General features: G+C 39.0%; 1 protein-coding gene and 1 pseudogene across 1 annotated transcript in view; one reads left to right on the top strand and one right to left on the bottom strand.

The window, feature by feature from the left end:
- Nucleotides 1-23,134, top strand: part of Heatr5b (HEAT repeat containing 5B) — an 85,207-nt gene that overhangs the window by 35,051 nt on the left and 27,022 nt on the right. The window contains exons 16-25 of the mRNA XM_090337153.1: nt 165-340; nt 853-958; nt 3,426-3,616; nt 5,800-5,959; nt 7,849-8,038; nt 10,132-10,301; nt 15,008-15,152; nt 15,633-15,872; nt 19,722-19,973; nt 21,688-21,869. Of these exons, the coding sequence (XP_090193279.1) occupies nt 165-340; nt 853-958; nt 3,426-3,616; nt 5,800-5,959; nt 7,849-8,038; nt 10,132-10,301; nt 15,008-15,152; nt 15,633-15,872; nt 19,722-19,973; nt 21,688-21,869 (1,812 nt within the window). The remainder of the gene's footprint in view (nt 1-164; nt 341-852; nt 959-3,425; nt 3,617-5,799; nt 5,960-7,848; nt 8,039-10,131; nt 10,302-15,007; nt 15,153-15,632; nt 15,873-19,721; nt 19,974-21,687; nt 21,870-23,134) is intronic.
- LOC150060879 (gem-associated protein 7-like) lies at nt 17,313-17,712 on the bottom strand (annotated as a pseudogene).

Below are 23,134 nucleotides of genomic sequence, written 5' to 3' on the forward strand. Positions count from 1 at the left end.
ATATTTTCTTTTGCCCATTGCCTGGTCCTTTACTAGTTGATCACTCTCAAACCCACAATGTGTTTTTTAATTAGCTTTCTGCTTCTTGTGCAGTGTCATATCTAATTCTTAGCAAGTGAATTTTCTGAAGTAGCTTCAGATAACTTCCATGTTACTCTTTGCAGCTCCAGCCAAATAGTGCATCTGGAAGTGGGGCTCTGGAACATGATCCTTCCTCCATTTATTTACGAATCCCTGCTGGAGAAGCTGTACCTGGTCCTCTCCCTCTTGGAGTCTCAGTCATTGATGCCTCTGTGGCTCTTTTTGGTGTTGTGTTTCCTCATGTTTCTTACAAACACCGGTTAGTATTATTAGTAGAAGTAACGGTATATGCCAAGTGATTCATTAGTAACAAAAGCATCTTGAGGGGCCCAGAGCATGGTAAAATACTTGCACGAAGCCCTGGGTTTGATTCCTTGGTACAGCATACACAGAAAAAACTGGAAGTGGCGCTGTGGCTCAAGTAGTAGAGTGCTAGCCTTTAGAAAGCCCAAGGACATTGCCCAGGTCCTGAATTCCAGCCACAGGACTAGCAAAAAAATGCATTTTGGTTTGCTATATTTGATATTAATGATCACTATCCTTGAGTAGGTATTTTGAGTTTCAAGCCTCAGTATTGGTATCCTGCCCCACACATACAATTAATTACGTGATTATACATAAGGAAGAGCTATGGATTTGGATCAGATATGAGCATGAAACACAATATAGACAGTATGGGATGTTATTTGCTAAACAATTGGTGTACATATTCTTTTTGGATAATATTTGAATAAAAGTGTTACTAGTGTGAATTTTATCCTTTTATTATAGATTGCAAATGTTGGATCATTTTGCTGAATGTGTTAAACAAGCGAAGGGTGTTCGCCAGCAGGCTGTGCAACTTAATATATTCACTGCTGTTCTTAGTGCATTAAAGGTATTTGCTTTTAAATTATAGTAAAGGCTCTTAAATAAGATGTTAATGCATTTTAATATTCTAGGCATATTAATTTTGCTGTAATCTTTTTGTTTGTGTATAAATATGCATTTAATAGAGGTACTTGTATGTTATTTTAGTAAAGTTACTAGAAACTGTATTGTACTCATTGTAATTAATTAAGTATTACATGTTATAGTAATGTTAAAGGTCATATTTTGATTTTGAACCTCAAACTTTCTAAGTACTTCTAAGTGTTTTTAGAATTTTCAAATACTTCTGATTAAGTCTGATTTCCTAGTTAAAACTGATAAAACAAAGCTTTAATTTGATTTGTGATTTAAACTATAAACATGAGAGTTTGAGTTATATAGTTTAAAAATGTGGGTTATATAGTTGAAAGAATATAACTTATAGAGACAGTTTCTGGTTTATCTACTCATATTTATGTTCATTGAAATTTTTGTTGCTGTTGTTGTTGGTCATGGGGCTTGAACTCTAGGCCTGGGCACTGTCCCTGAGCTCTTCAGCTCAAGGCTACCGCCCTACTCCTTGAGCCACAGGGTCACTTTCGGTTTTCTGGTGATTAATTGGAGATAAGGGTGTCATGGACTTTCTTGGACTTTTGTGCCTGGGCTGGCTTTGAACCGTAATTCTCAGATCTCAGTTTCCTGAGTAGCTAGGATTCCTGAGTAGATGAGCCACTGACGCCCGGCTCACTGCAATTTTTTGAACTATAGTTTCTGTACTTAGAAATCAGAATAACAAATTTTGTGTAGCTCACAGTTCAGACATCATCCTTTATAGTCTTTCATAGTACATTTGAAAACTCTTTATCTTACTCAACATTTTAGTATTGTAGAATATTGTTTTAAAACAACATGTAGCAAATGTAAGTAGGTAAATAAGCATATATTAAGTTAAGTTTTGCAACCTTGAGGAAATAGGGACATAGGCCTTAGTTAAATAAAAATTACACTATTAATGTATCCATTAGTATATACCCTTCTTAGTGACCATCAATTAGCACTGACATTCATGCTTATTCACTCATAGCACTCTACCATTTGAGCTTTTTGGTTATTTTTTAGTGACAATATTTTTAAAAATTTTATAAAGGTAATGTTTAGAGGGATTCAATTACATAAGTCATGTAAAGAGTACTTTTATGATCCAGGCATGATGGTTCACCCCTGAAGAGCTCAGGGACAGCGTCCAGGCTCCCCCATGACCCATAAAAAAAAAAAAAACATTTTTTTCTGGTACCATGACTTAAATTTTTGTATCAAATAACTAAATTTAAATTCCAGAACAGTAAGTATAGCAAGACTAGAGATATTTGCATTTAGTGTGATAAACTATATCAACAGTCAGTTGCTGATTATTCTTTGTGAATTTGGTCTTTACATATATACTGAATATAAGTAAAAGACACAGGTTTTTGTTTGCTTTCCTGTCATTCCTGGGGCTTGAATTCTGGGCCTGGGCACTCCGCATGGGCACTTTTGCTTACGGCTAACGCTCTGCCACTTGAGCCACAGTGCCATTTCTTTGTGTACGTGGTACCAAGGAATTGAACCCAGGACTTTGTTCATGCTAGGCAAGCGTTATACCATTAGGCCACACTCCTGACTATAGACATAGTTGTTGTTTTTCTGCCAGTCCTGGGCTTGAACTCAGGGCCTGAGCACTGTCCTTGGACTTTCTCAAGGCTAGAGCTCTACCACTTGAGCCTCAGCACCACTTCTGGCTTTTTTTCTATGTATGTGGTACCAAGGAATCAAACCCAGGTCTTCGTGTATGCTAGGCAAGCACTCTGCCACTCGGCTAAACTCCCAGCCCCAGTTTTTTTTTGTGTGTGTGTTTTTTTTGTATTTTATATATATGAATCAGTTTCATATTCTTCATATCTTTTTTCTTTTTTCTGCCATCCTGGGCTTGAGCTCAGAGCCTAGGCACTGTCCTTGAGCTTTCTCAAGGCTAGAGTTCTACCATTTAAGTCACAACACCACCTCCAGTTGTTTCAGGACTTCGTGCACACTGGGAGATTACTGTACCACAAGGCCACATCCTTGACCCCTTCTCAGATCTTTTCTTCCCTTAAAGTTATAGTGGTTAATTCAAAGCAGTTAAATAGTGGTCAATTCAATAATATAATATTCTTTATATACAAAACAGCATTTAGATATTAATCTTTGGATTAAAAATCTCTGAAGGATTGTTGATTTTAGAAGCTGTTTGCCTATTAGCTATGTTATTTATCTTGTTTCAAAATCATATTTAGGAAATTGATTACTGTCAATTTAACAAGTACTGGTTCTAGGTATAATGTATATGAAAATGGACAGAAAAAATACTGTGAAGATAGATATATGAATTATGAAGATATATAATTTAAAAATTAAAGTGTGTATTTTATTTGACTGAATTTGGAACTGTCATAATTATTATTTTTTAATCATCGTAGGGCTTAGCTGAAAATAAAAGTACTTTAGGACCTGAAGAGGTTCGAAAATCTGCTCTTACACTGGTTATGGGGGCTCTTGATAATCCAAACCCCATCTTACGGTGTGCAGCAGGGGAAGCTCTTGGAAGAATGGCTCAAGTGGTGGGAGAAGCAACCTTTATTGCTAGAATGGCCCAATATAGCTTTGACAAGTAAGTGGAGTTCTTTACCAAAAAGTAAATTTCTTTCTTTTTAGTAATAAATAATTTTGTACTGTCCTGTGTATATCCCATTTTGTATAGCTTATGCCAATTCTTTGTGTTTTTCATGATGATACCAATGTATAATTTAATGAATGCTTTAACTCTTGAATGTTGGAAAGGTCTAACATATTAGATACTTTTGCTGTAACGAGTTGTCTCATCCAGCTCTGGGGTTAGTGAAGGCTTCTCAGGTAAGTGCCCTCACAAGAGGGACTCTGTCATCTTTTCCTTCCCTCTACTTTTATTTACCACCATTACTCTTTCTATTACTTTTTAGAATAAATCATTTTTAAACTACTCCTGAGCTTATTATCTCTTATTTTCTTATATTATTGTAAACATAATTAACCATGACTTTAAGGATTTCTTTGTTAATTTTAAAGAATTTTCTTAGAGATACAAATGAATGGCTCATTTCTTTAAGCACAGCTAATCAAGAAGGCAATGGTTGGGAGGATTAGGGTTCAAAGCTAGCATAAGCAAAAAAGTCAGTGAGACCCTCATTTCAACAAATAGGCTGAATGTGGTAGTATCATGTCTGTGATCACAGCTACCCAGGAAGGCATGGGTAGGAGGATTGTGGTATCCTACCTGAAAAATAACAAGCAATAAAGGCAGGGGAGCATGAAGATAAGATGTAGTTATTAGTGACTATGCAGATGTCAGTCAAATAGTTTTCGAAAGATTTTTTTTAAAAGTTTAACCTGGGTGCTGATGGCTTATGCCTGTAATCCTAGCTACTCAAGAGGCTGAGATCTGAGTATCTTGGTTTGAAGTCAGTCTGAGCAGGAAAGTCCATGAGACTCTTATTCCCAGTAAATTACTCAGAAGAGGCTGAAAGTGGGTGCTGTGGCTTAAGTGGTAGAGTGCTAACCTTGAGCAAAAGAAGCTTGGTGACAGAGCCTAACCTAGATTTCAAGCCTCAGGACTGGCAAAAATAAAATAAATAAGCTTAGGAGCTAGTTTAAAAATAGGAGGCCAGAGGGCCAAGAAGCATGGCCTAGTGGTAGAGTGCTTGCTTAGCATGCACCAAGACTAGGGTTCCATTCCTTGGGACCACATACACAGAAAAAACCAGAAGTGGTGCTGTGGCTCAAATGGTAAAGCGCTAGTCTTGAGGAATGCCCAAGGATAGTACTCGGGCCCTGAGTCCAAGCCCCAGGACCAGCACAAAAACAAAGCAAAACAAAATTAAAAAAAAAATATTAGGGCTGGGAGCATGGCCTAGTGGTAAAATACTTGCCTAGTATGCACAAAGCCCTGGGTTTGATTCCTTGGTACCATATACTCAGGAAAAGCTGGAAGTAGTGATGTTGCTCAAGTGACAGAGTGCTAGCCTTGAGCAAAAAGTGTCCAAGGAGGGCTAGGAGTTTGGCCTAGTGGTAGAGTGCTTGCCTAGCATGCACAAAGATCTGGGTTCAATTCCTCAGTACCACATACATAGAAAAAAGCTGGAAATGGTGCTGAGGCTCAAGTGGTAGAGCTCTACCCTTGAGAAAGTCCAAATACAGTGCTCAGGCCCTGAGCTCAAGCCCAGGATTGGCAAAAAAAAAAAAAAAAAGGTGTCCAAGGATAGTGCTTAATCCCCATGTTCAAGCCCCAGGACTGGCAAAAAAAACTAGTTTAAGAACTATCACTTGAGTTATATGAATTACCATTTTATTATTTTCAGTGGTAAATACACAAAACCACAACACAGTCATAAGTAAGAAACAGACAGTGGGACTCAATGATTGTTAAATAGTAATTCTGAAAAAATGTATTTTCTGAATTCATCTGAGAATAGCTTTCCTTGTCTTTTGCACAGAGGCAAACCAGCTGGGTATAGTATAATGGCCTATGTGTTGTTTTAATTCCTGAGGGTAATATGAGCAAGCAGTGCTAACGCATTCATAGGCACTTAATCTTCTGCTGAATGCTTTCTTATTAGTTCTACTCATTCCAAGTATTTTCAAGTGACATTGAAATCACTCTTCTGTATTATGTGGTGGGAATGGAAAAACAAAGTATCATGATTATAATCTTTCTTAGTTTCCAGAATATTTCTACTTTTCAGTATGTGACTTTGTGTGGTTTTTGATGTGAGAAGAAAATAGAGAAATCCATCCCTGAAGCATAATCCTTTTTTTCAGGTTGAAGTCAGCTCGAGATGTTGTGTCTAGGACTGGTCATTCATTGGCCCTTGGCTGTTTGCATCGTTATGTTGGTGGCATAGGCTCAGGACAACACCTGAAGACCAGTGTCAGCATTTTATTGGCTCTAGCACAAGATGGTACATCCCCTGAAGTTCAGGTAGAGATGTATTTTTTTATTACACCAACTTTTTTTTTTTTTTGTCTGTCCTGGGACTTGAACTCAGGGTCTGGGCACTGTCCCTGAGCTTTTCTTTTTTTTCCTTCTCGAGGATAGCACTCTACTACTTGAGCCACAGTGCCACTTCTGGCTGTTTTGATTGTTTATGTAGTACTGAGGAATCGAATCCAGGGCTTCATGTGTTCTGGGCAAGCACTCTATTACCGAACCACATTCCCAGCCCTTACAAAACCTTTTAATAGGGCTGGGAGTTTGGCCTAGTGGTAGAGTGCTTGCCTAGCATCTACAAAGCCCTAGGTTCAATTCCTTGGTGGAAGTAGTGCTGTGGCTCAAGTGGCAGAGCACTAGCCTTGAGAGAAAAGTGTCTAAAACAGTGCCCAGGCCCTGAGCTCAATTCTCCGGACAGGCAAAACAGCAACACCAACAAACTTTTAATGTTTTGAGGGAAATTATTTGTTCTGTAAGATAATAGTGACTTAAATAAGTTGTTTGGGAAGATATATTATGTTCTTGCTCATTGATTGATTGATTGATTGATTGATTGAAGCCCCAGTTGTGGGGCTTGAATTCAGGGTCTGAGTACTATTCTTGGGCTTTCTTAAGGCTAGAGCTCTACCACTTGAGCCAAGGCACCACTTCTGGCTTTTTCTATACATGTGGTAACAGTCAATTGAACCTGGGTCTTTGTGCATGCTAGGCAAGCACTCGACCATTAAGCCAAATTCCTAGCCCTTCTTTTCTTTTTTCTTTTCTTTTCTCTTCTCTTCTCTTCTTTTCTTTTGTGGGTCATGGGACTTGAACTCAGCCTGGGCGCTATCCCTGAGTTCTAAGCTCAAGACTACCACCCTACCCTTGAGCCAAGCCCCACTTTACATTTTTCTAGAGGTTAATTGGAGATAAGAGCCTCAAGTCCTTTTGTGCCTGTGCTGGCTTTGAACTTTAATCCTCAGATCTCAGCCTCCTGAGTAGCTAGGATTACAGGTGTGAGCCACTGTACCCCAGCTTTTTTTATTTTTTTAATTCAACTTAATTTGATTTTTTGCCAGTCCTGTAGCTTGAACTCAAGGCCTGGGTGCTGTCCCTGAGCTTTTCCGTTCAAAGCTAGCATTCTTCCACTTTGAGCCACAGCACCACTTCTGGTTTTCTTGTAGTTAATTGGAGATAGAGTCTCCTAGACTCTCCTACCTGTGCTGGCTTCAAAGCACAATCCTTAGGTCTCAGCCTCCTGAGTAACTAGGATTATAGGCATGAGCCACTGGTATCCAGTCAAATCTTGAACTTTGCCCTATTCTGGCTGTAAATCTAAAATTATTGGTATATTACCTTGTTTATTATCCTTTGAACTTTTTTTTTCCTTTTTGGACTTCCTTATATTGTTAGCTTGATGAATCATTCCTCCATTCAGGTACTGGGTTTTGAACTCAGGGCCTGGAACTAATTCAGCTCACTTGCTCAGCCAGCACTCTACCACTTGAGTCATGCCTTCAGTTATTATGAAGATGGAACTTACTTGACTCTTGCCAGAGCTGGCTTTGAACTGAGATCCTCAGATTTCAGCCTTCTAAGTAACCAAGATTATAGGCATGAGCCACCAGTGCTTAGCTCAATTTTTTTTTAATTATTATCTTTTCATCTCTTCATGTTCTTAATTTTCTTTTGTCTTTTTGTTTCATCTTACACATTTTATACATAAGTAAATAAAAGTCCAGTGAGAGTCAAAGCATATGTCATGTAGTCTGTAATCACTGTTTCCTAGTTCACCTTCATGTACCAAAAATATGAAAGAGTACATGAATGTAACAATTCTGTATACTTAATTCAGTATAATCTCATTTCCATATACCTAAAATAGTTGAATTTTGTTATAGACTTGGTCTCTTCATTCACTCGCCTTGATCGTGGATTCGAGTGGTCCAATGTATCGTGGCTATGTGGAACCCACCTTATCTCTCGTTCTGACCTTGCTGCTCACGGTTCCCCCTTCACATACAGAAGTTCATCAGTGTCTTGGGAGATGTTTGGGTGCTATCATAACTACTGTTGGCCCTGAGCTGCAAGGTGAGTAAAATCCTCTTAAGGAAACTAGGTGATTGCTATTTTTCAATATCCTAAATGCTTATATCACATTGCAGGAAGAAGTTTGGTTATAATATTTTTTAAACTACTGAATATTTTTGTTTTTCAAAAGACTGGTACTCAACATTTTGCCTGTGCTATTTAAAAAACAATCTATAGCTGGGCCCCATGGCTCACGCCTATATCCTAGCTACTCAGGAGGCTGAGATCTGAGGATTGAGGTTCAAAGCCAGCCCGGGCACTACAAAGCCATGAAACTTTTTATCTACAATTAATCTCTAGAAAACAGGAAGTGGGGCTGTGGCTCTAGGGTAGAGCCATGGCCTTGAGCTGTAGAGCTCAGGGACAGCACCCAGGCCCAGTGATAGGGTAGTACCCTTGCACTGAAGAGCTCAGGGCCAGTGCCCAGGCCCAGAGTTCAAGCCCCATGACACCTCCTCCAAAAAAACCCAAAAAAACAATAACACAACAACACCAGTCTACAACATACCTATTACATTCCAGTGTTTCTTAAAATTTAAGAGATAGAACATTCTTCAATGACATTTAACTTGGGATCCATTGAAAGTAAAATAAAACAAGTTTCTACTTGTTTTCATGGAGGCTGCTTCATTCTGGTTTTGAACTCAGGGTCATGAATATAGTTTGAAAAATCATTTATGAAGTAGGTAATAGTACCTTATTTCACTATGGGGAAGAAGGTTCAGAAATCATTGTTAACAGATGAATGGTACATTTATATTATTCTTACTGCTCAGAACTAATTCTATTAATGACTAAACACTGAAGTCAACAACTTACTGTAAGCATATATTGAATATTAAAATATATTCTGCATTTTCCTTTCCCCCTACTATAACAGTTATTGAATGCTTTCCATGGGAGAAGCTTTTTTTTTTCTTTGCATGATTGATACTTGAACTCAGGGTCTTGATGCTTTTTTTTCAACTGCATTTGTTTTCTTTTTTGGTACTGAGACTTGAACAAGATGTTGTACTTGCTAGGCAAGCATTTTGACACTGAGCTACATTGCAGCTTGGTCTGACACTTTTGCTCAGGCTGGTGCTCTCTCACCTGAGTTATACCTCCAGTCCCTTGGACAAGCTTTTCATCAACATTTACTTCATTTAATTCTGACAAAATGCAAAAATACCCATTATCTCAATTGCACAAATGAAACACTAACATTGGAAGAGGTTAAGAACTTCTCCAAAGTTATGTATGTATGTATGTATGTATGTATGTATATATGATTCATTCATTGGTCTCCTTATATGGTATTTATATGTATGTACAATTTTATTTAACAGGAAAAATTATTAAACTTATATTTGGCAATCAAATTATTATATACACCATCTGCAATATAATTTATTTCCCTAGTTCTGTAGAAAAAATGTTTGAAGTTATATATTGGAGGTAATAGTATTAGTTGAACAGAGAATGAAAAATATGGCTTTTCAAATTTGACTTTTTCAAATAAAGCAGTTATATTTGTAAATATGATTGATTAGAAATAAATATACATCTAGTTAAATGAAAGTTTGTGTGTGTGTCCGGGGATTTCAACTCAGGCCTGGATAATATTCTACCACTTGAGCCATAGCTCTTCTGGCTTTTTGGTGTTTAATTGGAGATAGAGTTTCAGAAAGGTGGGGTGAGGGAAAGGGGAACATGAGAAGGCGTATCAATGTTCAAGAAGTAATATATCCACTACCTGATGAATGTAAATGTAACCCCTCTATACATTACCCTGACAATTTTTTTAAAAAAGAAAAGAGTTTAATAGACTTCCCTGTCTGGGTTGCCATCATGCCTCAGTCCTCAGATCTAAGCCCTTTTGAGTAGGTAGAATTACATGAGTGAAACACCGGTGCCTGGTGACTGATGCATTTTTGTCACCCAAATACAGTAGTAATTTGCAATAACTTTGATGGACTTTGTAGCCTTTTGGTTTTTAAAATCTAAGTAATAATTAGAACGAAGGTTTATTTAGATGATAATTATTCACTAGGGGTATTTTATGATACCAATAAAATCATTATATTTTAAATTTTTGTTCACTTTTCTACTAGGAAATGGAGCAACAATTTCCACAATTCGTTCCTCTTGTCTAGTCGGTTGTGCTATCACCCAGGACCATTCTGATTCTCTTGTTCAGGCAGCTGCCATCTCTTGCCTTCAACAGCTGCACATGTTTGCGCCACGTCATGTCAACCTATCCAGTCTTGTTCCTAGCCTCTGTGTAAGTATAAAACTGTTTCATTCACTGATTTATTCTGGGATCCTTTACATTTCTGTTTTTGTGGTGGTTGTTGTTTTGTTTTGTTTTGCCAGTCCTAGGACTTGAACTTAGGGCTTGGGCACTGTCCTTGGACACTTCTTGCTCAAGGCTAGTGCTCTGCCACTTGAGCCACAACACCACTTTGGCTTTTTCTGTGTATGTAGTATTGAGGAATCGCACCCAGGTCTTAGTGCATGTGAGGCAAGCACACTGCCACTAGGCTATGCTCCCAGCCCTGAGCCTTTATATTTCTTTTAGAAGAGAACAAACTGAATTAGAAGAGATGTTTCCTCAGTTGTGAGTTCCGAGGTTTCAGCATCAATAATCATTTCATAACTATTTGTTTTGTTTTATCCAAAGGTTAGCCTTTTTTTTTTTTTTTTTTTTTTTGGTGCCAGTTTTGGAGATTGAACTCAGAGCCTGGGCACTATCCCTGAGCTTTTGTGCCCAAGGCTAGTACTCTACCATTTGAGCCACAGCCCCACTTATGGCTTTTTGGTATTTAGTTGGAGATAAGAGTTTCACAGGCTTTCCTGCCCAGTCTGGCTTTGAACCTCATTCCTCAGATCTCAGCCTCCGTAGTTAGGATTACAGGTGTAAGCCACTCCGCCCAGCTCTTCTTAAGCCTTTAAAGAAAAAATACTTTGGTGAACTGCTTCTTATCTAAGAATGAGTTACAAATAGTCTTCTTCTTAATATTTCATTTGTTTGTTTCGTCAGTTGTGGTGCTTGAACTCAGGGCCTGCACATTGTCCTTGGGCTTTCTCAACCTTGAGCCACAGTATCACTTCTAGCTTTTTCTGTGTATGTGGTACCAAGTAATTGAACTCAGGGCTTCATGCATGCTAGGCAAGTACTCTACAACTAGTCCATGCACCTGGCTCCAAAATTTTATTTCTTAAAGCTTGACTGGTAACTTTCTGAGAATCTGTTGCTGTCATTACAATCATCAATGTACTCACTCAACAGATATTTACTCATAGCCTCAGAAACCTTGTAGAGTACCAGGAATATATTTGTGAGTGAGATAAGATCAAACCATTTGTCTTAGTGAAGTTTATAGTAACTAAAGAAGTGAAAATAGCTATTTACAAACAAGACAAGAACAAAGGATATAGAATGGGTCTTGTTATAATCTAGTCACTCAGATAAGACTTTTGAAAAATCCATCTGTACAATTTACAAAATAAATAGGAGTTAATTTGCAGTTAATTGTTAAGAGCACAAATGTAGACAGCATTTATTTGTAGTCAGAGGGTAAAAATAACAATTTAAGACTCTCAAGTGAGATATGGAGTGTGATACTTTTTTTTGTGGGTTATGGAGCTTGAACTCAGCCTGGGTGCTGTCCTTGGGCTCTTCAGCTCAAGGCTACCACTCTACCCTTGAGCCAAGCCCCACTTCCTATTTTCTAGAGGTTAATTGGAGAGTCTCAGGTCCTTTTGTGCCTAGGCTGGCTTTGAAACTTGATCCTCAGATCTCAGCCTTCTGAGTAGCTAGGATTGCAGCCACTGCACAGGGCTTAGAGTAGAATTTTTTTTTTTCCAGTCCTGGGCTTGAGCTCCTGGCTTGAGCACTGTCATTGGACTTTCTCAAGGCTAGAGTTCTACCACTTGAGCCTCAGCACCACTTCCGGCTTTTGTTCTATGTATGTGCTACCGAGGAATCAAACCCAGATCTTCGTGCATGCTAGGCAAGCACTCTACCACTAGGCCAAACTCCCTACCCCAGTGTGATACATTTTTGAGGGGAGGAGTTGGTTGTTGGGCTTGAATTCTGGGCCTGGGCACTGTCCCTGAGCTCTTCAGCTGAAGGCTAAATCATGCTCTGCTACTTTAACCACAGCACCACCTCCAGTTTTCTGGTAGCTAATTGGAGATAAGAGTCTTACAGATTTTCATGCTTGGGCTGGCTTTGAACTGTGATCCTCAGATCTCAGCCTCTTGAGTAGCTAGGATTAGAGGCATGAGCCACTGACCCCTGGCCTGTCTGTGACACATTTAAAGCAATTCATCAATGTAATCAGCCTGAGAGAAGAGGAGAACCCCAGACAGCAAGACTCAAGATAAAACTGGACAATTAGCAAAGGGAAGATTATGCAGGATTTCTATACATAATATAACTTTGTACTCTACACGTAAAGGAAAAATATTAGAATTATGATATATGCCTTCTCCATTTTATATTTTCTGCCTGTTGGAAAATGGACTCTGTGTTGTAAAAAATATGTTCAATCAGGGAAGTGATGGTGCTTTGCTCTTAGCTGGTAATAATAAAAATAAGGAAAATAAGGTGGATTTGAATGGTATTTAGGAGGCAAATTTGACAGAATTCATTCATTAATTGGCTTTAGGAAGAACAAGGACATGGTTTAGGTTTCTGACTTGAGCATTGTTAAGTAAATTTTCTGAGATTTTGGTTAACATTGAGGAGAAAATTGGGAGTATACTAGTAGTGCAGCTATGTGAATAGTTACATGGGACTGGAGCTCAGAAAAGTAGAGATCTGGCTAGAGAAGTAAACGTGGGAGAATAAACATTTAGATAGTCACTAGGGTGTAGGAAAAAAAAATAAGCTCACCAATGAAAGAATAGAAGATTTAGAGAAAGAGCCTAGATGATTTAGAAAAGGAAGAAGCAAACAAAGAAGGAAAAGGAAAGATTCAAGGAAAAGTAGAGGTTATGTTGTTCATAGAAGCCAACAGGAGTAGAGAACCAGTCCACTCAGTCAAGAGATCCAGTGAGAAGAGAGCTACCATACATCTTGTAACCGGGGGAGGATATGGCTACAGTGAGAAGAGGAAAAGGCCTCTCAGGTTAATAGAAAGATTAAGAAAGTAGATACTACGTCTAGTGTGGCTTTACTCAGTAAGATTTGCTCCTGTTTCTCAGACCATTCAGGAGTCTGAGTGAGCCATCGGGCAGTACCAAATGCACATGACAAGTTTACAAAAGATAACCATGAAGAAAATTACCAACTGTTAATATGCATTCTATTGCACTATACCAAGATATTAAACATCCTTCCAAAAGCCAATGTCTGATACAAGCTCTGAGGGCATAGATGGCATCTCTTGAGCAAGAGGGACTTGCTAAGTACCTGCTACAGTTCAAATGCAGACATACACTCCTAAGTTGTCTGGTTCCTTTCTTCCTTTTTTATTCTGTGAAGGTGGACCTGGATACCACAGAGCACAAGAAGATCTAATAATGTCATAACAAGAGTTAATACTCAGTACAGTGATGCTTATCACTAAGGCACAGGAAATGCAATGCGTTTCCTCTGTGCTAACAAATGGTAATGTTTCCAAGTTGATTTGCCTCAGTGGAACGTGAAAGGTTTTATTACAAGGCTTGTTAGACACTTTCCTGAGCCTCCTCCCAGAGACTCTGTGGGGATACGATAGTCAGCTGGTTAGAAGCTGCCGTAACAGACTAAACATGACAAAAAGGGCTATACAAGTGTTCAAGTGATGGTCTTGGTGGAACATGCTGGTGGGCATTAATCAGATACTTTGGTGCTTACTAAAAAAAATAGTCTACACATGGATTGATCCAAAGTAGTGAAAAAAAATTCAGATATTTAAAAATTTCAAGTCATTACCCTCAGAAATGGCAATATTGTGTGATAGTATTTGTAATACCTAAAATAAATAAAATGCGATTTTCTTTAGCAAATGTATTGAGAGCAAATTATTTAATAACTTATTAAATCAAAGGCAATATACATGTACATATATGTAATATAATATATGTGTACATATATAATATATGTATACATGTATATACATATAATTTTTGTTGTTGATCCTGGGGCTTTAAACTGGGCCTAGGTGCTGTCCCTGAGCTCTCCAGCTCAAGACTACTGCCCTACCTCGGGGCCTGGCCATTTTCCCTGAGCTCTTCAGCTCCAGGCTACCATCTTACCCCTGGAGCCACAGCACCCCTTCTGGTTTTCTAGTGATTAACTGAAGTCTCAGGGACTTTAGTGCCTAGGCTGATCCTCAGATCTCAGCCTCTTGAGTAGGTACGATTACAGGCATGAGACACCGCGCTAGCTTTAAATATATTTTTGAAAATGAATAAACACCATCCTGAGTATTTTCTGTACTGGCAGGCAACTGAGATCCGTGTGTGTGCGTGCATGCCGTGTGTGTGTGTGTGTGTGTGTGTGTGTGTGTGTGTGTGTGTCATGAGACTTGAACTCTAGGCCTTGGTACTGTCCCTAAGCTTTTCAGCTCAAGTTACCGCCCTTTCCCTTGAGTGATCCTCATATCTCAGCCTCCTGAGTAGCTAGGAATACAGGTGTGAGCCACTGGCACCCAGCTTGAGATACCTTTTTTCTTTTTCTTTTGGTACAACTTATATTTGAGCTTTGTGTATTTAAAAACTTTAGAAGACAGCCAGATTCATGTATAAAAATAAATGAGGCAAAAGGTGCTTCTGAAATTTCATCTAAGTAGATAAATGGTATTATTTTGCCAAGATACCATTTTTAGTATATTTTAGACAACTGTGATTGCTAAATGAGGAAATTCTTTACAAAAAGAGGCTTTATTTCCTACATGTTGTGCTTTCATACATATTTCATTCTTTCTTGTGCTCCGTGGTGAGTAAGTGGGTAAGAACTTCAGCTTCAATAATTGCATGAAATGGTTTGGTTTGCAGGTCCACTTATGTAGTTCCCATTTGTTACTTCGACGGGCAGCCGTGGCATGTCTCCGGCAACTCGCACAGAGGGAAGCGGCCGAAGTCTGTGAATATGCCATGAGTCTTGCCAAAAATGCAGGTGACAAAGAGAGCAGTGGTGCCAGTAAGTTCTCTTCTTTGTCCATATTCTGTCCCTGAGCTCTTCAGCTCAAGGCTACCACCCTACCCTTGAGCCAAGCCTCACTTTCCATTTTTTTAGAGGTTAATTGGAGATAAGAGTCTTGAGTCCTTTTGTATCCAGGCTGGCTTTGAACCTTTATCCTCAGATCTCAGCCTTCTGAGTAGCTAGGATTAAGGTGTGAGCCACCACGTCTGGCTTGTCCATGTTTTTTGTTTGTTTGTTTGTTTGTTTGTTTTTTTGCTTAAATTCTCTCAGAATATTTCAGAATAATTATAAACCAGGATTTTATCAGAATTCTCAAGTGAAACTATGACAAAAAATAAGAGATACCATAGGTGTGCTTATAAGTAACTGATTTTGTTGCTATTATGAAATTGCACAAAAGATTTAGTTTTTAGTGTCATTGTTCTTTATAGCACAACAAAATCATAAATAAATTCATTTATACAAATTCCTTTTCAGATGTCAATCCTTTTTCACCTGGAGTTAGTTCTCGAAGTGACATGCATTGCCGGCACCAGGGTGTTAATATAACAGAAACTGGCCTTGAGGGGCTTCTGTTTGGAATGCTTGATCGGGAGACAGATAGGAAGTTATGTTCTGATATTCATGACACACTGGGGCATATGCTTTCTTCGCTGGCTGTAGAAAAACTTTCCCATTGGTTAATGCTTTGTAAAGATGTCCTGGCAGCTTCTAGTGGTATGTATTTAATAAATATATTCCTAAACAATGAAAATTACTTTGTTTCTGACAAATAAACAAACACATAATTATAATATAGGTATATACAGCTATGTAAATTTGTATATATATTTAAAGGTACTGGTAATTTTTCATCTATAAATCGTAAAAATAGTAAAGATTAAATTATATTCCAAATGAATTTGTTTCTTTTTTAATTTTTTTTATTGTCGAAGTAATGTATAGAGGGGTTACAGTTACATTCGTCAGTTAGTAAGTGCATTACTTCTCACACACTGATACCCTTCTCATGTTTTTGTCCCCATTTCCCTCTGCCCACCCCTTCTCAATCATCTTGTTTTCCTCCCTTCCCTTTCCTATTTCAGATAAACAAATAAACGTATATACAATATACCAGATAAGAAAGTCAGATACAGTAACAATATAAGATTAACCAAAGGGCAACAAAAGAGAAGAGAAATAATATAGAATATTTAGAACAACAATCACAGGATATAAAGCTCTTGTTTCCATATCCTAGAGATCCTTTCATTTAGCCTCATCCTATATGACCTGTGTACCTAGGTTTTGAGCTATTGTAATCCTCTGCTAGGAGAGTCCTAGATGTGTACTAATTATTACAAATTAGGGAAACCATTGAGCCTATGTTCCCTTGGATCTGGCCTACTTCACTTAATATGATTTTTTCCAAGTCTTTCAATTTCCTTACAAATGGGGTGATATCATTCTTTCTGATGGCAGCATAGAATTGCATTGTGTATACGCACTACATCTTTTTGATCCATTCATCTACTGAGGGACATCGGGGTTGGTTTCATATCTTCGCTATGGTAAATAGTACACCAATGAATATCATTGTGTTCGTGGGTTTAGTATGTCTTTGTTTCTGGACATTTAGGTAAATGCCAAGGAGTGGGATTGCTGGGTCATAGAGGAGCTCTATTTTTAGTCTTTTGAGGAATCGCCATACTGCTTTCCATAGTGTTTGAGCGAGCTTACACTCCCACCAACCGTGTAGTGGTGATCTCTGGCCACATCCCTGCCAGCATCTGTTGTTATTGGATTTCTTTCTTTTTTTTCCCATGGCACATAGCTTCTTTGGCATGGGGAGCACTGGGTGAGAAAGTTCAGGGTGAGGTACCTTCTCAACCTATTCAATGTCTCCTATCCTTAGCCCCCCCCCACCCCCAGTCTTCAGGAAATGGTACCAGGCACACTTCTGCAGGGCCCAGTTCTGAGGTAGAAGATCTTTCAGGTCCCATCCCTTGGGACCTAAAACTCATTAACCCTTGGACATGAGGAGAGCTCTGGAGCTTGGCTCAGAACTAAAGGAAGCAGACTTCTTTGGGCTAAGGTCCTGGCTAGGGTCCTTTGGAGGCCTTGAATGGTGAGCTAGGCCACAGCAGTAGAAGGGCAGGGCTGGGCGAAGGTCCTTCTTCAGAGCCGGAAGGTGTAAAAAATAATGTCACTCAGCGAAGCGATGCCTCAGCCTGCACGCCTATGGGAGTTTGCAGCTTTGATACATAGAAATTGACCACGTCCAGATCAATGGCTCCAAAATGGGCAGCCACCAGCACTCCCTGATGCAGGGTGAAGGTCACTGGACTGCCCACCATGGCCAGCAGGCTGTGAAGGTAGCGCTCCCAGAGGGTGGCCTGTGCCCAGGCCCGCTGTTCCTGAGTTTCTGGAGAGTCTTCACTCATGGGGCCCCCTTGGATTTCAGGAACATCAGGCTTCAGAGGGACCCGCATCCCTCCGGCACAAATCCACGGCTGAAGCCATCTGGACCCCGGGGAAGGTGGAGCACAGGCACGGGGATGGCAGGAGGTGACTGCATGGTCCCAGCCTGCTCCCGCGGCCGCCCGCCCCCCCTGCGCTGCTCCCTCTTCCGGCGGAGATGGGTGCCCTGGCCGGCGCGAGGCCCCGAACCCGGGTTCTGCTGCCCCATGTGCTCGCGGGCCGCCCTCGAGGCTTGTTATTGGATTTCTTGATCATGGCCATTCTAACTGGAGTGAGAACTCTCAAAGTTGTTTTGATTTGTATTTCTTTCATGGCCAGAGATGTCGAGCAGTTCTTCATATGTCTGTAGGCCATTTTTATTTCCTCTTCAAAGAAGTCTCTCTGTAAGTATTTAGCCCACCTTTCAATGGGATGATTGTTTCTTTGAAGATTTGTTTTGGAGAGATTCAGTTTTTTTAGCTGTAGATATATTTTAGATGTGAGGCCTTTGTCTGTTGTATGGCTAGTGAAGGTCTTCTCCCACTCTGTGGGTTTTCTATTTAACTTGCAAGCTATGTCCTTTGCCATACAGAAGCTCTGCAATTTAATGCAGGCCCATTTGTCCAAACTTTTCTTAATTTGTTGTGTTTCTGGGTCTTTATTAAGAATGTCCCAAGGAGACCTAGTGTATCTCCTATTCCTTGTAAAGTTTTGAGGGATCTGCTTTTACATCAAGGTCTTTGATCCATTTGGAATTAATTCTGGTGCAGGGTAACATAGAAGGATCCAACTTTAGCTTTCTGCAGGTGCTTAACCAGTTCTGCCAGCACCACTTGTTGAGGAGGTTGTTTTTCTTCCATTCTATTATTTTTGGCTCCCTTATCAAAGATTAGGTGGCCATAGGTCTGTGGTTTAATATCTGGGTCCTCAGTTCTATTCCATTGATCTTCAGGCCTGTTCTTATGCCAGTACCAAGCTGTTTTGATAATTATAGCTCTGTAATAGAGTCTAAAGTTTGACATTGATATTCCTCCAGCACTGTTCTTTCTGCTAAGGATTGTTTTTGCTATATGGGGTCTTGTATTATTCCATATGAATTTTTGGATTGCTTCCTGTATTTCCTTAAAGAATGACATTGGGATATTGATGGGTATTGCATTGAATTTGTAAATAGCCCTTGGCAGGATTGCCACTTTCATTATGTTAATTCTTCTAATCCAGGAGCATGGGAGGTTTTCCCATTTCCTCAGTTCTGCTTTAATTTCCTTTTTTCAGGTTTTTAAATTTTTAATCGTAAAGGTCCTTAACATTCTTAGTTAATTCCTAAATACTTTATTTTCTTTGAGGCTATTGGAAAAGGTGTTGCTTTCCTGTCCTGATTTTTGCTTCACTCTTCTCATTGTTGGCCTACAGGAAAGCAGTTGATTTTTGAGGGTTAATTTTATACCCTGCTACTTTGCCAAAGATTTGAATCAGGTCAAGCAACTTGGGAGTGAAGTCTATAGAGTTCTTTAAATACAGAATCATGTCATCTGCAAAGAGAGAAACTTTCACTTCCTCTTTCCCTGTTTATATCCCCTTTATGCTTGCTTCTTGCCTTATTGCTCTGGATAGGAAATCTAATACTATATTAAAGAGGAGTGGAGAGTGGGCATCCTTGTCAGCTTCCTTTCTTTTCGAAAAATGCTTTTCAAATTACATTATCCTTTCTTTCTTTCTTTTTTCTTTCTTTCTTTCTTTCACCAGTCCTAGGTCTTGAACTCAGGACCTGGGCACTATCCCTGAGCTTATTTTACTCAAGGCTAGCTCTTAACCATTTGAGCTACAATGCTACTTTGAGCTTTTGCTGTGTATGGGTACTGAGGAATCAAGCCTAGGGCTTCATGCGTGTTACCTATCACTCTACCTACCACTGAGCCATATTCCCAGCCTCAAACTACATTTTCATACCTTAAAATACCTGGTTTCTCTGTAGCATAACATAGTGTAAAAATACTTTATCCTTTCCTTGTTTTTGGTTCTTAGAAAAAAAACCTTCCAATTCTGTTTTGTAGAATGTGAATTAATGCTTGTCTATAGCACCGTTTTTCCCCTAAACATGTGATGTTATCTTTATTTTCATTGTAGATATGAGTACTGCAGCTCCCTTAAGTAGTGGGAAAGATGAAGAGTCTGAAAAGAAAGATGAGATGGACGATGATACCATGTTTACCACACTAGGCGAAGAAGATAAGTCAAAGCCTTTTGTGGCACCTCGCTGGGCAACTCGGGTATTTGCTGCAGATTGCCTCTGTCGAATCATCAATCTATGTGAGAATGCAGACCAGGCTCACTTTGATCTTGCCCTGGCACGTTCTGCTAAACTACGAAATCCTAAAAGTAAATATAACATTCTATACTTCTTTTCCTCAGAGTATTTTTATAGGTATATTTATGTAGTATTCTTTTGTCCTGTGCTTTTCATTGAATATTAAGTACTTTGCTTTTTACCTTAATTTTCTGTCCTCTATTTATACTATCCATCCCATTTGGAGGAAAAGTTAAAGAAGGTGATCCAAAGACATACAGGAGAATGGATGGATGAACAGATTACAGCTGTATCTATTTGTTTACATTTATGTTTCCACCTATTTCTTTTTTTTCTCTGTTGCGAGACTTATTCCTCTACATTTGGTAAGCTTGAAGAATTTGCAGAGTTTATATTAGTTCTGAATCTTCACATCTTTCTTTAAATAGCACCGAACTATGTTCTGGTATGTAACTAAATTATTGCACTTTATATTATTTGAATTCCAATGAGACCTGATTTTAAGCAAGATCTAGAATAGCTTTTACTCTTGGGCTAAAAGAACCAGCTTTCCCTTTCTACATATTTCCTCCTGGGATTTTCTTCCTTCCATTTTGTGGGTTTAGATTTCCTAAATACATATCTGAGTTTTTCTAAAAAGTTAGAATTGGCAGAATACAGACAATACAGAGCACAGTCCAAATTTAGCCACAGTTGTTTTTGTGAATAAAGTTTACTGGAACTCAGTATACTTTTATCTATATATCAGTGGTGACCACTTTTGTATAATATAATAGCAAATTTGAATAGTTGTATCAGAAATGATATGTCCTAGTCTGATGCTAGTGGCTCATGCCTATAAAACTAGCCACTCAGGAAGCTGAGATCTGAGGACTGCAGTTCAAAGCCAGCTAGACTGAAGTCCATGAGACTCTTGTCTCCAGTTAACTATGCAAAAAAGCTGGAAGTGGAGCTGTGGCTCAAGTGGTAGGGCACTGGTCTTGAGTAAGAAAAACTAAGGGGCAAAGCCGGGAATTTGGCCTAGTAGTTGAGTGCTTGCCTAGCATGTACAAAGCCCTGAGTTCAATTCCTTGGTACCACATACATAGAAAAAAAGCTGGAAGGGCCGAGAGTTTGGCCTAGTGGTTAAAGTGCTTGCCTAGCATGCATGAAGACCCGGGTTCGATTCTTCGGTACCACATACATAGAAAAAAGCCGGAAGTGGTGCTGAGGCTCAAGTGGTAGAGCTCTAGCCTTGAGAAGTCCAAGGACAGTGCTCAGGCCCTGAGCTCAAGCCCAGGACTGGCAAAAAAAAAAAAAAAAAAAAAAAAAAGCTGGAAGTGGTGCTGAGGCTCAAGTGGTAGAGCTCTAGCCTTAAAAAAGTTCAAGGACTCTACCACTTTAAGCCACAGCACCACTTCCAGTTTTTTGGTGGTTAATTGGAGATATGAGTCTCATGGACTTTCATGCCTAGACTGGCTTTGAATTTAGATCTCAGCCTCCTCAGTAGCTAGGATTACATGTGTGAGCCACCAGTACCCAGCAAGAATTATCTTGTTTAGAGAAAAATTATTTTAATTAGTTATGTTTCTTCATATCTCAATGTATATCCTATAGTTATCCATGCTAACACTGGGTAAAGATATACCACTGTTCTGGGAAGATTGATAGGGATGTTTTCATGAAAGAGTATCTTTTTTAGCAATATGAAATTTGTGGGCTGTAAATGCTTTTATAAAAAATTTATTCATGTTTTTATTACACTAATTTTTGGTAAAGTCTTCCTTTTTTGCATTTTATTTTTAGACGACCTCCTAGTACTCCATCTCTCTGACCTTATTCGAATGGCATTCATGGCTGCAACTGATCATAGCAACCAGCTGCGGATGGCTGGACTCCAAGCTCTTGAAGACATTATCAAGAAATTTGCATCTGTACCTGAACCAGAATTTCCAGGTCATGTGATTCTGGAGCAATATCAAGCTAATGTGAGATTTTGTACTTACTTATAAACTTGAAAGTGATCTTTTAAGGGACTGTAAAAGAAATAATGACTCACTGGAGTGATATATTTGGAACTATAATCTCTTTTTTCGTGTAGAAACCGTATCATTACTTCCAAAATGTGCTTCATAGTTTCACTGAACTTAGAGTGTCAGTCTGTTGTCACTATTTTTAAGTTGTGACAGTGTATTAGTGATAAAACTAGAATAGAAATTCTTTCCCTGTGTTTAGATATTTAGTTGTGTCACTCAAAAGATAAAAGGAACATTAAGAGGCATGTTGTAGACTTAGTTATTATTTTTATATGACAAGCCTTGATAAGAAGCTTTAGAAATAAAACAGCAATTTCCCCTTGTGTACGGAAGGATAAACTGATTTATAACAGTACGAGTATTACTAAAATAATTGGATACTTTCAAAAGATTTTTATTATAGTCTAAGAGATAAACTAATCTTTCCTAAAATTTATACCCTCATGTTTTTCACATGGTATAATAAACTAGTCTTAGCAATGGGAGAGGATGGATGTTTCTGAAAGTATATACCAACATTACATTAACAAGCAAAACAGGAATATCATTCTACTGTGATTATGCCAAAATTTGAGTTCCAGCTGACCTTATTCTTCAGTTCATACACACAAAATAATCCATGTGAATCATATGTAATCTATTGCTTTTCCATCACAAGTAATAGGTGAGGAAGTCTGAGCCTATAACCTGACCTTCTACTTGTGCAGTTGTTTAGTCCTGAACAGAATAAATGTCATTTTAAAGCTTTTCTTTATAAGTAATTTCAGATTTACACCAAAGTTGTATGAATAGTCAAAAACTACTTTATACCTTTTATTCCTGTTTACCAGTAATCGATTTTTTTTGGTGGGGAGGGTGGGTTCGGGGGGGAGGGGTGTCATGGGGCTTGAACTCTGGCCTAGGTACTGTCCTAGGGTGCTGTCCCTGAGCTCTTCAGTTCAAGGCTACCGCCCTACCCTTGAGCCACAGCCCCACTTCCCTTTTCCAGTGATTAATTGGAGATAAGAATCTCTGAGCTTTTGAGCTGGTGGCTTATGCCTATAATCTTAGCTACTCAGGAGTCTGAGATCTGAGGATCAAGGTTCAAAGCCAGCCCAGGCATAAAAGAACCTGAGACTCTTATCTCCAATTAACCCCAAGAAAACGGGAAATGGGGCTTGGTCCAAGGATAAGGCAGTAGCCTTGAGCTGAAGAGCTCAGGGACAGCGCTCAGGCTG

The sequence above is a fragment of the Megascapheus bottae genome, chromosome 7 (genome assembly GCF_031878675.1).
Source record: "Megascapheus bottae isolate mThoBot1 chromosome 7, mThoBot2.hap1, whole genome shotgun sequence".
NCBI classification, from domain to species: domain Eukaryota; kingdom Metazoa; phylum Chordata; class Mammalia; order Rodentia; family Geomyidae; genus Megascapheus; species Megascapheus bottae.